The sequence below is a fragment of the Engystomops pustulosus genome, chromosome 8 (genome assembly GCF_040894005.1).
Source record: "Engystomops pustulosus chromosome 8, aEngPut4.maternal, whole genome shotgun sequence".
NCBI lineage: Eukaryota > Metazoa > Chordata > Amphibia > Anura > Leptodactylidae > Engystomops > Engystomops pustulosus.
The window spans coordinates 21685049-21701157 of record NC_092418.1 but is presented as its reverse complement, the minus strand read 5'-3'; the positions used below and the strand labels follow the sequence as shown (position 1 = coordinate 21701157).

Sequence of the window (16109 nt, the reverse complement as noted above, 5' to 3'; positions counted from 1 at the left end):
AAAAAATTGCAGCACTAGCACGATTGCTGGCATCATGGCAACCTGGAACATAGCGGCATCTCTAGGGGGAGGAGCGCTCAATTTAAAGAGCTGGCCCCGCCCCCTGCCCAATCACAGACCCGGCGTGTTTCGAATTCTGCCGGCGCGCCCGCTCAGCCCCCCGCGCGTGCCTGCACATGCCTCGGACCTCAGGTAACCTTAGCGGCTTCCTGCTCCCGCTACGATTGGGTAATACACAGGTGACGTCACCGCCCGGAACGCCCATCCGAGGCAAAGCCAATAGTATCGCTCGCACCTCCGGTTCAAAAAAAAAAAAATGTCTACTACAAGCGGGGGCGGTCACGTGACAGAAAAGCGCGCTTCTTACTGGCCGCTCGTGCTAAGGGCAGCGAATCTGTAAGGTGACGCGATACTAAGGGCAAAGCTGAAAAATAAACGTCTTCACGGAAAAACACAAAATACTTACTAAAAAAATAAATTTAGTTCTAATATTGATGCTTGTATGTAGTGAAAAGCTGAATATTAACTGATGCTACGTGTCATGAGGTACTGCTTGCCTCCATGGTAACCAGTCTCAACGACTATTGGTTGGATTTGATATGGATTCCTGAAAACGTATTGGCTGCTGATGGAGTTGTGTTGGGTGTGGTTATTAGTTCGGTGGGGCGTGGATAATTAGCATGTAGTGGGCGGGGCTGTGTGTGAAATGAATGGAAATGCTCAGGGGGCGTGGTTTTAGGGATGGGGGAAGCGCGGCCCTGCTGGTGACCCACACCGAGGTCTGACTGCTGTGCCTAGCGGCTGCCTGCACCCCCTGCTCGGCCATCTACCTCATTCACCTGCCGGAATGAAGGGAGGCGGTAAGTACATCCTGGTACTCATCTTCATATAGGACTGGGACGTGTGTACTGACCTAGTGCATGGTCCCTGCAGATGCAACCGGTGGCAGCTCTAGGACTACAAGTCCCCGCATCGGTTTATCCTGCCATCACGCATGTCAGTTGATCCTTAGCAGCTATATATATATATATATATATATTTAAAGGAATGTTCCACTTACAGTACTAGTGCACCACATCTGCACTAGTACACTTCCACATTTATAGAAGAATGATGATCCTCTGCAAGGACTGCACCATTATCTCTAACAATCACTGCCAAAAAGTTGATAGACTTTTACCAAAGTTGCAGATTTATGATGATACATTGACTTCTATGTGATCTTGGGCATAACTATAACCATTATAGATGCATATGTGCAGGAATTCCTGCATTTCATGCTATGGCAGTGGCTGATCCCTGCTGTGCTGCCCCCAATGAGCTGCAACTTCCTGCTCTGTGGATTTTAAATCTCCCTCCAAAGTTAGTTGAGAGTTAGGAGGAGGGAGGGGGAGTGCCCCCTCCAGTGTGTGAGATGCCTCCATATATTACATACCTCCAAACTCAACAATATATAGATTTTTTTTTTTACTTTTTATCACACATCTCATCATGTGGAACCATTTTATTTAAAAGTTATGAATTTGTTTCATACTTATTAAAAAAAATATGAATGGATCCTAAATGTAATTAGTCTTGTTGTGTCTGTTATAGTGTAATATTATTGTAAATCTTCCTGTAGTCCATTCATGTGCTTGCTATATACCTATTACTATATACTTGCATGCATAAATATGTAATTAGGCTTGTTGTGTCTTTTATATTGTAATATTATTGTAAATTTTCCTGTAGTCCATTCATGTGGTTACTATATACTTGCATGCATTATGCTTACTGGTATATAATTTATTTTGTGTGTGTATATATATTTTGACAATTGATCAATAATCACAATATGTCTGCCCAGTAATGCTGGAAGCTATCGTTAAACTTCGCCCACCCAGATGTTGCAGTTAGCCCTTGAACATTTGCATTATTATAAATCTAATCTCCATTGCGTTATTGCTTTCTATGAACCCTTACACTCCCCTCACCACTACAGAGTTTCACCGTATTGTCTTGTCCTATACAATGTTTATTGTTTTTGTGGATTTAATCCATGCCATTGCCATTTGAATAGACTTGTGACTTTACACCCAATTATCATGTGTATTTGGTCTGGAGGGGGACTGATTGTCTGTGCGGGTGTTGTGGGACGGGCGGGTGTAAGGGTTTTGAAAATCAACTTCCAGTAGTTGGACATGCCTTTAAGGGGAGGGAGCTTTTCTCATTGATCAGGGCTGATTTCCTGAAAGGGTTAAGATTGGCCCATGGTTGCTCTTGCCTCTTTACATTGCCTTAATATATTTTTATAGAATTGAATGTAGATGATTGCCTTTGAAATGCTGAAAATCCTGTGGGGAGGCTGTACTATAATTTTGTTTCCTTTGGTGTCCTAATACTATACCCATGATTTGCTCATCCATCAGTCCTTAGCTTTAGAATTGTATACATCAAGATTAGAAGAATTATGGCTAATAACTTTGTCACCCAGCTTTCCAAATGTCCTAAATGGCAAAGTTTTCAGTAAAACCAGAGTATAGCACGTTACAATGTTTCATTACACTGTAACTTAACATCCATGGGTTCTAAATGCAACATATAATACAAAAATGTAAAATGTCACTATATCTTCTTCTTTGCTGGGCAACTTGTCATTCAGGATCTTTGGGAAAGCTGGTGACAAGTTTTTTTTTTTTTTACTAGAAGCCATAGGATTGGCCGACTGTTTGGCTCAATCCACAGCACCTGCTTGGAAGTGAAAAGAGAAGGGCATATAGCAAAACTTTTTGAAAAACAAAATTTAATCAGTTGTGGAGGGCAACCCATTTGCAAAAATAGCTAAAAAGTAGTTGGCACCTAAGAGGAACTACTGCATTTTTCAAACTCTTGAATGTGAAATATGCAAAGAGGATGTTCTATCAGGGAATCCCCTTCCACCTACTTATTGTCACATGGAAATGTGCTATAAGATGGCTGAAAATTATGAGCATAGTCACACCATGCATATTACATGACAGTTCCTGTATATGGATGCATATAACTGACAACATATGGCTGGGACAATAGATGCAGATGGCCGCTTTCACTGTCAGCTTCCAGCTGGCTTCTACAGCAATGATCTCTGGCTGTTACCAAACTACAACTCCCAGCATGCCCTGCAACTGTTTGTAATTGGGGTTTGGAGACCCCTGTTCATCTGTTCTCCCTCTACCATCATGGGCTGCCATTACTTTAAGATCTGTGAGCTGGAAGAAAAACTTTTTCTGTCACACTTTGACGCGGCGATGATGTCCTTCTCATATACTAAAAACATGCAATAATCCTGTCAGCATCTATAGTCATGACAACATGGCAGTTTTACAGTCAGGTTATGAGAAACAAAGTCATACATGACGACCATTTGGTTAATCAAATTAAAATGTCATTACTTTGTTGTCCTTTTACCTCAGAAAAATTGGAAAGGCGATGAATGGCCGGGGCATTGTATAGAGGCAGCGAGCGCTGATATATAGTGACAGGGTCACGTTATGGGGCGGCTGTAAGATTTCTGCTAATGGCCTCAAATTACAATGGAGGGAAAAGTACAAAGTAAGAGCCGAGGCTTGTTAGAAGTTATACTTGTATAATCCATATACGGTATTCCCCCTTTGTATTGAAGATTACAACCTAAAATATGGTCATGCCAGGTCCTTAGCACAGTCAATACTTTGTAAATCATGAAAAGTATACAATATATTTGTCTTTTTTTAGTCATGAATAACTTTATTTTTCCTCTCTCCGTTACAGTACTGCATTGCCGCTGCTCCAAATGTTTTGCAGCCCCTCCCAAACGGCGAGTGAAACGCCGTCCACGGCTCCTGACGCTGCTCGGCCTCCCAGAGGACGTCCTTCTCTATATCCTGGAGTGCCTTCCTGCCGTGGACATACAGTCCATGCGAGACGTAAGCGTTTATGATCTGCTGTTATTCAATTTCATATGCACGTCCGGGATTGCGGAATATAACTCACTCTTTCTATTGCAGGTTCATCCTCATCTGAGGTCCTTGGTGGACACTCATAGTAGCGTATGGGCTCGCGCATGCTTCCAAGATGTATGGCCGTCTCCGGAAAACCTGCATCTTTTTGAAAGGTAAACATAATTGTTCTGATTTATCTTTAGGAACTCAACCTTTATGGGCTTGTTGTTTGTATGGGGTAACTTTTCACTTCATAACGGTCTTTACTTTTCTCCATGGTATAATTAGGGCGGCAGAATGTGGAAATTTCGAGGCATGCGTGAAGCTGGGGATTGCCTACTTGTACAATGAAGGCTGTAAGTAACCTATTGTATTTCTTATGAATTTTTTCGTAATTTTGGTTGTGCATCTATAGATCATTGTCTCTGCAACACCTGAAGAAGTTTTAGTGAATAGGGTCATATCGCCTAACTCCCAACCCCCCCCCCCCCCCCTTTTGCATTGAAGACCCCAATACACTCCCAGTGGTGATCTTATACTCAGAGCATTTCTTTGTGTATTTGTTATCTACGTGCGAAAACTCACACTTTCCTCTTTGTCACCAAACTGAAGTGCGACCTGTCGCCTCTGTATGTGCTGCTATGCAGATGTTAAGTACCACTCATGATTACATTAACTACTACTGCTGATACAATTAACTTTTAATCCACAATCATTAGATTCCACATGATTAGTAATATGGGATTTTTATAACAACATAGAAATTTTTCGTAAAACTTGTAGGATGCAGCCTCTAGTATTGATGCCATGTGAACTTCAAAGTATTTTTATTTCTTTCATCTAAAACTTTGAAGTAATGGTTTTTGTCTTCTGGTTTCAGTGTCTATGTCCGATGACGGTCGGGCTGAAGTTAATGGTTTAAAAGCCTCGCGATTCTTTAGTTTGACGGAAAGGTTAAACTCTGGAGGAGGTCCCTTTGTTTGGTTGTTTATTCGCCCCCCTTGGTCTACCTCTGGAAGCTGCTGTAAGGCGGTGGTGTTTGACAGCTTGAAGGAGGAATGCCAGGGTGACTTCAAAGAAGACGTTGCGACAGGGGTGAGTATTGGTCAGATTAAAAGAAAAACTGTTGCCCACATATTAGTAAGGGGCCGGACCTCAAATTTTCGAATATATATTCTGTGTTGTTTTAGAATATGGAGTAAAACTTTCTGACAACTTTAGGTCATGGTGGTATTTTAGTTTGGTTACTCTATAGAAAACCGGTGGCTGTTAGACCCCATTGGAGTCCATCCGGTGTCCATTGTTATGTCCTTTGGGTACATTCAGAGGTCCGCGATTAGGGGACTTGCGCTAGCCGCAAAGATGGCATCTAGCTCACGTTCGCATTGTGCACAGAAACCATGCAATAAGATTTGGAGAGGGGAGGGATGAGCAGCGCTCATTCTTCCCGTCTCCTCCTGGCTTGCGGCTCACAGCTCATTGCTGCTGACGTGTGCATGTAGCCTTAACTTGAATGGAGTCTAATGAAAAGGGATGTATTGTTGCGTGGTAGTCACAGTCCCTTATATTTTGCTTTATTTGGAGATTTTTGGATTTTGTTTATAGAAAATGTAATTTTACATCCTTTTCTACTTACCACTTAGTAATAACTTTTTGTCCTCTCTCCCAATATTAAGGCTCTGCGAGGATCCTTACAGTATTGCTTGGCGAAGGTGTTAAACTTGTTTGAGGTAAGTTTTCACTCCGTACGTGGATGATCTGTCTTATCTTGATTTGAGCTGATTTTGTCTTGCCCCAATTAATTAAAGGTCATTGTAGTAAAACAGCTTTCCCTATATGTTTCCTTGTAGGATGAGGAGAAGAGGAGGGAAGCTCTTGGATTGCTGGAGGCTTCGGCTTCTCACGGCTGTCTGCACAGCGCCTTTCTTATATGGGAATCTAAGCAGAAATCTGCTGTGAGTATAATTGAGTTTCCCATTAAATTATATTACCCTGTCTATGTGTAAGGACACTGGCACCAGTGTCTGTGAGACTTTCAACCAAATAATCTGAATATATACTTTAATTTTGCTAGTCATCTGACCCTGGAAGATACCTGCAGAGCCTTCGGCAGTTGCGGGATTATGCTGCGCGGGGTTGCTGGGATGCCCAGGTAAGCAGCTCTTATGCATTTAGCACAATTTTGGATGTTATTTGCCAAGCCCAAAAAATTAACACATTTTTACTTTTTATAGATTTCACTGGCAAAGTCCTGTGGGCAAAAAAATCAGTTCAGCCAGGAACGGACAACATCTGACCTCGTATCTCACGTCTTTCAATCATCTCTTCCCATCAACAAAGCTAGCATATTCACCAAGCAAAAGGGCATGAATGACACTATGCGGTGAGTATTGGGTGACCTGGGATTTCTGTAACTATTACTTGGTGACTGAAGGGCTGCAGAACTGCACTCACTATTCTGCTGGTGCAGTCACTGCGTACATGCATGACCTTATGATGCTGAGTTACATTATGTAGATCTTTTATTAAAATGTATATAAAACGTAACAGAAACCAAACACAATGTACAGTATATACAAAATATTTCCAATAACTCACCAGCTGGTCCAGCCCCATTCACATCTAGCAAAAACAATAACTTAACATACACATAATGATTAAATCCTAAATACCACAACCCTTACCCAACCGATTATCACATCCTAAACCAAATCAACAATAAAGACAGGCCACACCCGCAAATAAACATAAATTAACAAATGAATACACCGCACACCCTATATTAACAGAGCACCCCACACAGATGATAATACATTCTCCTGGTGCAGTCACTGTGTACATACATGACATTACTTATCCTGTACTGATCCTGAGTTACATCCTGTATTATACTCCAGAGCTGCCCTCACTATTCTGCTGCTGGTGCAGTCACTGTGTACATACATGACATTACTTATCCTGTACTGATCCGGAGTTAGATCCAGTATTATACCCCAGAGCTGCACTCACTATTCTGCCTTTGAATATGAACTTGTCGACAGATAAACTTAGCAGAGCACCCATAATGTAAAGGGTTAGTTCACGTTTAGTTACCAGATCACTATACATTCCTTTATAGTTGATTGAATGCACCTTCTTTTCTCTCCCAGGTATATACTAATAGACTGGCTAGTAGAGGTGGCAACGATGAAGGATTTCTCCAGTCTCTGCTTGCACATGACTGTTGGTCTGGTGGATCGATACTTGAAGCTACGCAGTGTCCCACGTGCACGTCTCCAACTTGTGGGCATTGCGTGTATGGTCATCTGCACACGGTAAGACTTGTGACCTACATGACTTTTCTTCCTACCTGCTACAGCTCTTGTGTGTCTAGTTATGTAATGTAATTATAATGTCATTCCATGTGACAGGTTTATCAGCAAGGAGATCCTGACAATCCGGGAAGCGGTATGGCTTACAGATAACACCTATAAGTATGAGGATCTGGTACGGATGATGGGAGAGATTATATCTGCACTAGAAGGAAAAATTAGGGTAAGTCGTGGGTTCAGATTATTTCACTGTGAGCAGGTTTTAAATAATTTTGGTTTTGCTCGCCTTTGCTGATCCTTTATTGCTCTTGTATACAACTGGACTAAATCTCACTAATATCATTGTGTGCAAAGTGCTGGTTTAGGGTTAACTTGACAATTTAGCTATATATTATGGTTGCATAATATCTTGTATATTTTAACGCCCTGTCCACTGTACAGGACATTAAAATATACAAAATATAATGATATTATACAAGATATTATGCAAGTCAACTGATCGCCTATGCCAGTGATGGCAAACCTTTTAGAGGTCGAGTGCCCAAACTGCAACCCAAAACCCTGCTTATTTTTCGCGAGGTGCCAACCACAAATTAAAGCAGTAACTTATTGCTCCCTGTTCAACAACTCTCAATCATATTGGCCTCCTGAGGACAGCAACACAGTAGAAAGATGGAAAATTTTCATCATTTTAGCTTCTTTCTAGTTTCCCTCTGTACACAGAGAATCATGGGGCCAGCAGGAGGTCCTCCAAAGATAATTCAACCCTGTCTAATTCTTCCTCTTCCTACAGTCCCAAGTAGAGAAGTGAGTATCAAAATATGACTGAAAGCAGCATCTTTTAAGTTTCTTGGAACTGCAGGAAGATTCTTTGAGTCTTGTCTGGTGTGCTGGAGCGATGGCCCGGGTGCCCACAAAAAGGGCTCTGAGTGCCGCCTCTGGCACCCGTGCCATAGGTTTGCCACCACTGGCCTATGCTATAGATACATACTGGATTCTATTCATCTCAATGAAGGTCTGGTGACACCGTCTTCACATGCACTCTTGGCCAAACCAAGCATGCTTTTCCACTGAATTAAGGGTTTTGGGTGAGCAGCTGTGATTTGGTCAGATTGCTGTTATTGATTATCATTCTTTGGTTAATGTCCATGTAGTTTAAGTAGAAGCAGGAAGATGACCTCCCTTCCCCATTCCCCATCCTTGCACATATGTGTTGTGTCCTGTAGGGGTGTATGTATCCAATCTTCTTCAACTTTTCTTTTTTGCACTTCACAGATGCCCACGGTGATCGACTACAGCGACGTCCTTTCTCACATCGTCTCATCGGACCGGGGCACCTTGCACCTTTGCAGCTACATTTCTGAGCTTTCCCTGCTGTACACAGAGCTTTCGGTGTATTCTCCAGCTCGGTTAGCTGCCAGTGCTCTGTTACTAGCGAGGATCCTGCACAAACAAGGTGGGTTCGTGTTCCTTGATGATTCAGACATAGGAAGCATTTCCCAAAAGTTTAGATTCTTAAACCACAAGTCACATAAGTGATCCAGCTTTATGTGACTCAGGGGATGAAGAGAAATGGCAATTTATAGAATAAATTTTTAATTGATGTTACACTAAACTTTCAGTATTCACTCATCGATGAATCATTTATCGCTGTACACTGCTGCACCGATCCATTGCTTGTACTCCATGTCGGATTCTTGCAGTACCACGTTTCACTACCGTTGACTGTGCACTTACTTTACTTAGTTCGACAATGCAATGGCGCCTCAGACTTGGTCTATGATCTGTATACAACCACCTGAAGGCACTAGATTTTTTGTGATAACCTACTGTGATACTATAGATTGCCTTGTATTGTATGCAAAACATATCCATATGTGGTATAACGAGACTTTATATTTTTATTTGTATGAATTAAACACGTTGGTAAACCGAATTCAGTAGTACATGTGATTTTATTAGTGGCGTTTTTTATATACTGAGTGACACACGGTACAACCATAGAACACGTCCCTTTAAGGGGGTATCCAACAGGTTTTGCTACTAGATTTTTTTTGTAACTGTTTTTATTAAAGTTGTGTCAATTTTAGTATTCCGCCTTATTTCTGTATCAAAATATTTGTATTGTATTCATGCACATTCTTGCTTGTGTTTTTGTAACCCTTATTTTTTTTTTCCCCCCTGCAGCACTTCCATGGCCCGCTCAGCTGGTCGAGTGTACGGGCTTCACTTTGGAACAATTAACCCCTTGTGTGCTGCTTTTGCATAAGAAATGGTAAGAGTTCCATGTAAACATCTCTGCAGAATGTTTGGTGACTGAGAGATGAGTCACTTTTTGGCTGGTGTCCCATACACTACACTACTCCGGCTGATCTGTCTGATGACTAATCCATGGGCTGCTGGTGCTGAATACAAACTAGACATTGGTGATTTATACTACATTACCTAATTCTTTTTTTTTGCTTGTGTGTGTTGCAGCTTCCACGATGATGCACCAAAAGATTACCGGCAAGTGTCTCTGACTGCTGTGAAACAGAGGTTTCAGAATGACCTACATGGCAATATTAGTGATGAGAAGGTGAGAAGATTTACAGCTTTGATGAAACATTTCCTGAATGCTAAGCCACTCGTTTCCTTGTCTTGGAGACTGAATACAGCTCCAATGGAGATCTATGTTGGCCTGGTTTTGGATCACAAAAGCAGAAAATTAAAAAATCTGTAGAGGGACTACACACGGTGTGTTGTCTGTTACTATGGAGAGGCATATGTCTGCATAGGAGATATACACTACACTATTATAGGATATTTGGTTTTTTTATGCTTGTTAGAACTGTTTGTATACGTTTGCACACCCATGCATTTGGCAGGTGCTTGTGATCCTGACTATATATTATATATAATTGTGGGGCTATGTAATGCGTTAAAGTTGATCCTTGAACCCAGTAGTCGCACCATGCAATGAATGGTCCCTTGTTTTGTCACTACCAGAACTCTGAAAGGGTTGCAAAAAGAAATAACAGGGGATTGAAAGTCTACATGACTTCCACTCATTTTACTCCTATGGGGCTGTGAACCTGTGCAACTCCATAGAAGTGAATAGAGAGTGGGTCAGGTATGTGCATTGGTGCGTAACAGGGAGAACATTAGGTGGGGAGTTCAATCCTCTTTCTCCTAGGAGGCTCAGGGTGAAGACACACATGGCGTTTTTGGGCCGTTTTTACTAAGTGCGTTTTCAGATTGTTAAAAACGCATGCGTAAAAAAACGCATGCGTTTTTGTCAGTTTTCCGAAATTGCGCAATGAAAAACGGACAAAAATGCATGCGTTTTTAAAAAACAGATGCGTTTTTAACGATCTGAAAACGCACTTAGTAAAAACGGCCTAAAAACGCCATGTGTGTCTTCACCCTCAATGGATAAGTGTTTGGTGGGACATGTCCTTTTAATACTAATGACCAGTTTGGTTTTGAGTAGTAATTGCTGAACCACTAGTCATACAGATTCCTGATCCCAATAGTTTTGTAGGATATTGAATAGCTGTGAGAAACACATTACACCAAGCGTACAAGTATTTTATAGTTGTAGTAAGTTCTGGGCCAGCTGACGGGCTGTGTGTTTAGCAGGTGTTGGATCCCTGGCTGCTGGTCACTCTTCTGGGAGTGGGTGCTTGGCTCAGATAACAATCTGATTGCTGTTCTCAGCAGGTGATGGACTACAGCCAGCTGTGCGCCTTGCTCGGGGTGTCCTTCCAGGATACAGAGAGCCCTGCATCCTCTCCTAGCGTCGCAGACATCCATCCCTTCCTGTGCTCACCTGCTGGGAACAAAACGAAAAGGTAACTATCTTCTTCCTACCTTGTTTAGTCCATCTAATTATGAGCATAATGCACTTATTACAGATCATATAGATGGAGCATAAGTGTTTGGTCCTCACATAAAGGGAAATAAGTGATCACAAAGTCTCCTAAAGTGTTTTAGGAGAGGTGTACAGCCAATCCAGCACTCCATTCACTTCTATGGAAGATTAATAATTGCAATTTCAGGAGTCCCATAGAAGTGAATAAACCTTAGGTTGTAGGTGTACACTCCTTATGAAGAATATCATGTCACCCGTTCTCCTGATCAATAGGGGATTCAGAAATTGGACCCCAATTGATTAGACCTGTCCTTTACCTGATTAATAATCTACGTCATCAAACCCCCTTTTATAGAATATATAAACTCACATGACATAAGGGAGCATCACTATGAACCCAGGTGCAAGTTTAGAACGTAAAGTAAAACGTCCATCCACTGTATAAAACAAAAGAATTGCACTTTATTGGGGAAAAAGAACTATGAGCACAGTTTTTACTGCCGTATGCATCACAGTAACGTTTCAACCCCTCCCCATTCCCGAAAATTCCTCCATTCTTTTCATTTTTTTTTCCTTTAAAATTCTATGCAAGTTATTTTTTTTTTTTTTTTACTTTTCATGTATTCATGTTTTGGCATTGCTCCTGTCTAATGATGATAAAACTGATTTCAGACGCAGAGAAGATGTCTTACAAGAAGATCGGGGCAGCTTTGTGACCACCCCCATCGCTGAGTTGTCCAATCAAGAGGAAGCGCTGCTCGGAGACTTCTTGGACTGGAGTCTGGACACTTCTTGTTCCGGCTATGAAGGTGATCGGGAGAGTGAAGGAGAACGGGAAGGAGATGGTAAGTGTCTTGTCCGCATTGTTGGTTATGTCATGCTTTCTGCTCATCTTTCGGTATACATTATGTGTTAAATGGTATGTCCAAGATAGTCAATTCCCAAGAAAAGTATTCCTGTAAGAATACAACACTGTTCAAACTAGCCTGGTGAAGTGTATATTCATAAAATGTATTCTGTATGGACCCCCAATTTTACACCTACAATTGATGGTGGTTTAGTGACAGGTGTCCTCTTACGGGAGTGGTGGCGAGCCTATGGCCTAAATCCTAGCGGTGACCTCCTGCCGTCCTCAGCAGCCTCGGTTGTGTGGGCTCACATGCCTGGGACTGCAGGAGGAGCCACAAGACGTGGACCGGGCCGAATTATTATTGGAGCTCCAGCTTTGGGCCACATGAATTATCTTGTAAAGAGAAACCTTGGAGGGATGCTACAATGATCTGAATTTCCACTCCTTCTTTCAGCATATCGGTGTCTTCAGGTTGCTTATACAATTTAAAATCTGCGACAGAGCAGTTAAAAATGTTACTGGTTAAATGTGTCGATAACTGGATTTTGGTCATAGTTCAGGCCACTCTCAAAGGTTCACAATCAATGCTTTAGGCTACATTCACATGACCGTGCGGGAGACATATGTAATGGGCACACGGAACTATATGGTGCCGCACACGTGTCCTATCTTTGTCCCATCTCTCCTGTGTGCACGCTGTGCATCTCTATGGGGAGGCAAGTTGTCACCTCTGCTCCTCTCCAGTGCATCAGACGTATGCCTAGGCATAGGTCCATGTGAGTGTAGCCTTAGTGTATGCTCACATGTGTGGAGAGAGAGGTCACGAATTATGGTCATGCAATTTTTAAACTTTTCCTTTTGGGCCCTATTGGTGTGTCATCCCAGGTTTTTGTACACGACAATCCGCGTTGTGTGCACATCGCTTTGAGGTTAAGTGTCTGTGTCAAGCAGAAACAGAACTTCTCTTCATAGAGAGGACAGTCTTGAATATGAGCCCCCCCCCCCCCCTCCCTTGGTGAACGCAGGAGCTGCTAATGAGTTATATGCAATATGCCTAATGACAATCTGTCTCTTGTTTCCTCCAGTCACTGCGCCCAGTGGGATTCTAGATCTCTCCCTCATCCACGCAGAACACGCACACTGCCAGGACTCCAGCGATGAGGACACAACGAATATCCCGGCACTGCCAACATCAAAATTAAACCTCACTATCCCCCCTCTGAAGATGGCAGCAGAGAACAGCTCTGGCTACTCCTCCGTCAGCAGTGGGGGCAGCCCTACCTCATCTCCGAACGGACCTCCCTGCACCCCCACACCAGGACTGTCCAACAGCAAACTGGTCCCCATCCCTTTCCCCCAGCCAAGTCCGACAAATTTCAAAGCTGTCCGAAGACAAGTGAAAAGGAAAAACCAAGCACAGCATAGCAATGAAAATGTGAGCGATGTCTTGTAAATATCTCCTCCTCATCCCTTGTACAAAGAAATATATAAATATATTTTTGTCATTTAAAAGAATAATAGCTGTGGTACGTGTCTTTTCTGTATGTGAGTGTCTGTTTCCAGAAGCTGCGCCAAACCTGTCAGCTTCTAGTGTATTGATGATGAACTGTAGTACCACCAACAACCTGCAGACCAGAGTGGCGCTGTTTACCAAAGAACACAGCCATATGTTTAAGTCAGACAACCCCTGTTATCTATATGTAGATTGAAAAGAAACCTACCAATGCCATCCTAGTACCACAGGACTGCTAATCTCTAAAACAACATGCAATCTATTGATAAGCTCTACAAGAGCTTACATACCCCCACCACATCGTGTTTTTGTTTTTTGAAGGTTGTGAAAGATGATTTTTCCTATCATATATTCCTTGTTTATGTGAGTTTTGTCATCCTGTCCCCTTAAAGGGAATCTCTAAGCAGCTTTGTCCTCACACTGCTGTGTTCTTTGGCAGTGCCCACCTCTTGCAGTCTGAGCTTTTGGGTGAATGCTAGTAGGGGTACTAGAGAAGCTTAATGCAGAGAGCTGAGAGCAAAGCAGTGTGAGGGTATGTCCCTGTGTACCTGGAGAAGCTTTAAGCAAGAAATATAAGTACATATTTAAAGAGAACCCGTCATGCAAAATAACCCCCCTAGACTAAATATATTTTCATAAACTGCCATTAGAGAGCATTGCCTCTATTCCTTCATTGTCCCTCTACATGCCTGTAAACCTAAGCAATGAGGTCCTAAAGCTGTATGCAAATGACCTGTGAAATGCCAATGCATTAGCATATTCAAGCTGTCCACCTTATTCATGAGTGGGAGGCACAGCCACACCCCCAGTGCTTGACTGACAGCCTGTATAATGATGTGAGGCTGTATAATGATGTGCTTCCTGGTGCTGGTGGCCACGCCCCCTGCAGCCTGTGTGTGCATGTGTGTGTATAGGAGAGATACAGCAGCTCCAGACAGCCATGTTACAGCAGAACATGTCAGATTCATGTGTAGCTGATGTCTGTGTCTCTCACCTGTGTATTAGGAGGATGCAGCATGTCAGCAGATGCAGCACACACACTAGCCATGCTTTACTATACACTACACACAGACATGAGCAGGGGGAGGGGAGGGGAGGGTTAACAGGGGTGACATCACTGCCTCTGACCATGTCACCAGCCTCATTTACATAATAAAGAAAAGATGATTTTACAATAATTAATGTATGAAATAACTAGATAAAGGCTGGGATGGGATCCTTGTGAGCTGCTCCAACAGGTAGTGGTGACAGGACTAGTGACAGAGACCTGATGACAGGTGTCCTTTAACAGTCCTGCTGCTACTAACAACACTTACAAGGTATGAGTATGCTTCTGCAATACCTAACACGGTTGCCTCTGCCTCCCTATTAATTGGGATAAGGGGTAGCACTGACTAGACAGCTTGGGGTTAGCAGTTTTCATATGTTTTTGACCCTTTTGTCCCTAAATGTGTATTATTATCTTAAGTGCTACATAAATATGACCCCTTGACAGCCTTGGGGGGGAGGGGGGGGGTATAGTAAAACATTGACCTTTATACCAGGATACTTGTAAAAGCTGTAGCAGAGGTTTATCACTGTGTGGACTCCAAAGTCCATTTCCCTTCTTAAGATCTGAGATAAAGGTGTAAATGTGTGCCCTTTTTAAAAGGGGGTTTCTAGTTTTATGAAGATGGGAGGCAGAGGGCTATAAATGGTTAAAAATGCAAGCTAAGCCAAAAAAAAAATGGCATTAACCGTGGTTTGGTGTGTATTTCTGTAGTGGAGGGACAGTGCAGCAACTTGAGTGCAACAGGGATCCAGACACTGTCAGCATAGTAGAGGTGGGCGGGGGGTTACAGGAAAAATGTAAAGGGTCATTTTAAATCCGTTTAATTTATCTGACATTTTAAAACAATTTAAATAAATAATTTCTCACATATGTAGTCATTTTGTCCCTTAGAAGTGAGATTGTTGTCTGTGTAATGACTCCAGCAGAGGTGATCGTATCCAAAGAAACTGTTTTTGCATACAGTGGGGCTCATTTACTTACCCGGTCCAGTCGCGATCCCGCGGCGCATTCTCCGACAAGGATTCACAATCCGATCACGTGCGCCAAAAACCCATGGCAATTTGGCGCGAAATGGTAAAAGCAGAACGTGTGACCCGCGGCCTTAAAAAAAAAAAAGTAGGGGCAAAATTATTTGTGGAAAAATGAAAGTTTTTAAAAACATAATTATTTTCAGGTATTTCTCTGCTCTCGTAGCGATGCTCCAGGCCGGCAGCCAGATCCTGGATTAACATCTTTATATATACGAGATGAGAAATCTATCGGCCTACTCCCTGGAAAGGAATCTCAGGATAAAGGTGAGTCACTGTGAAGTCAGATTAACTCTTATCGCCGTGGTCCTAAAGCTCAAAAAACAGAATCCTAATCTCAAGGACGGGGAGAATCAGCAGGACGACATCTTTAGATGCATCAAGTTATACTCATAAGTTTTTGTCAGATCTGGTTTATTTATAAGCCACAGCTTTATAGCAAATAAGTTGGCTACTTTTTGTTGTTCCATCTGTTGCTGTTTTTTGTAAAGCGAATGATTTGTGTCTTATTTACATAGCGCTGCACCCTCCCCACTGTCTCATTACAAGGAGGCAAAACTGCAGG

At 42.4% G+C, this 16109-nt stretch overlaps 1 protein-coding gene across 2 annotated transcripts; it reads left to right on the top strand.

The window, feature by feature from the left end:
- The first annotated feature begins 602 nt into the window (after positions 1 to 602).
- On the top strand, positions 603 to 13470 carry CCNF (cyclin F). 2 transcript variants are annotated; one of them, XM_072120209.1, is made up of 17 exons: positions 603 to 860; positions 3769 to 3923; positions 4005 to 4111; positions 4227 to 4294; positions 4819 to 5033; positions 5615 to 5668; positions 5789 to 5893; positions 6013 to 6090; positions 6173 to 6321; positions 7088 to 7252; positions 7349 to 7472; positions 8525 to 8705; positions 9437 to 9524; positions 9728 to 9827; positions 10952 to 11082; positions 11775 to 11947; positions 13038 to 13470. In XM_072120209.1, the coding sequence occupies exons 1-17, from the start codon at positions 848 to 850 to the stop codon at positions 13403 to 13405; spliced, it is 2274 nt and encodes a 757-aa protein (XP_071976310.1). In that variant the 5' UTR covers positions 603 to 847; the 3' UTR covers positions 13406 to 13470. The 2 variants fall into 2 exon arrangements, with proteins under 2 accessions (XP_071976310.1, XP_071976309.1); XM_072120208.1 differs by having other exon boundaries at positions 10949 to 11082.
- Positions 13471 to 16109: the final 2639 nt, after the last annotated feature.

Bases quoted from the DNA above. Each gene is read 5' to 3' on its own strand.
- CCNF (XM_072120208.1), top strand. The intron at 7,253-7,348 runs GTAAGACTTGTG...TCCATGTGACAG, and splicing joins TGTATGGTCATCTGCACACG to GTTTATCAGCAAGGAGATCC. The intron at 9,525-9,727 runs GTAAGAGTTCCA...TGTGTGTTGCAG, and splicing joins CTGCTTTTGCATAAGAAATG to CTTCCACGATGATGCACCAA.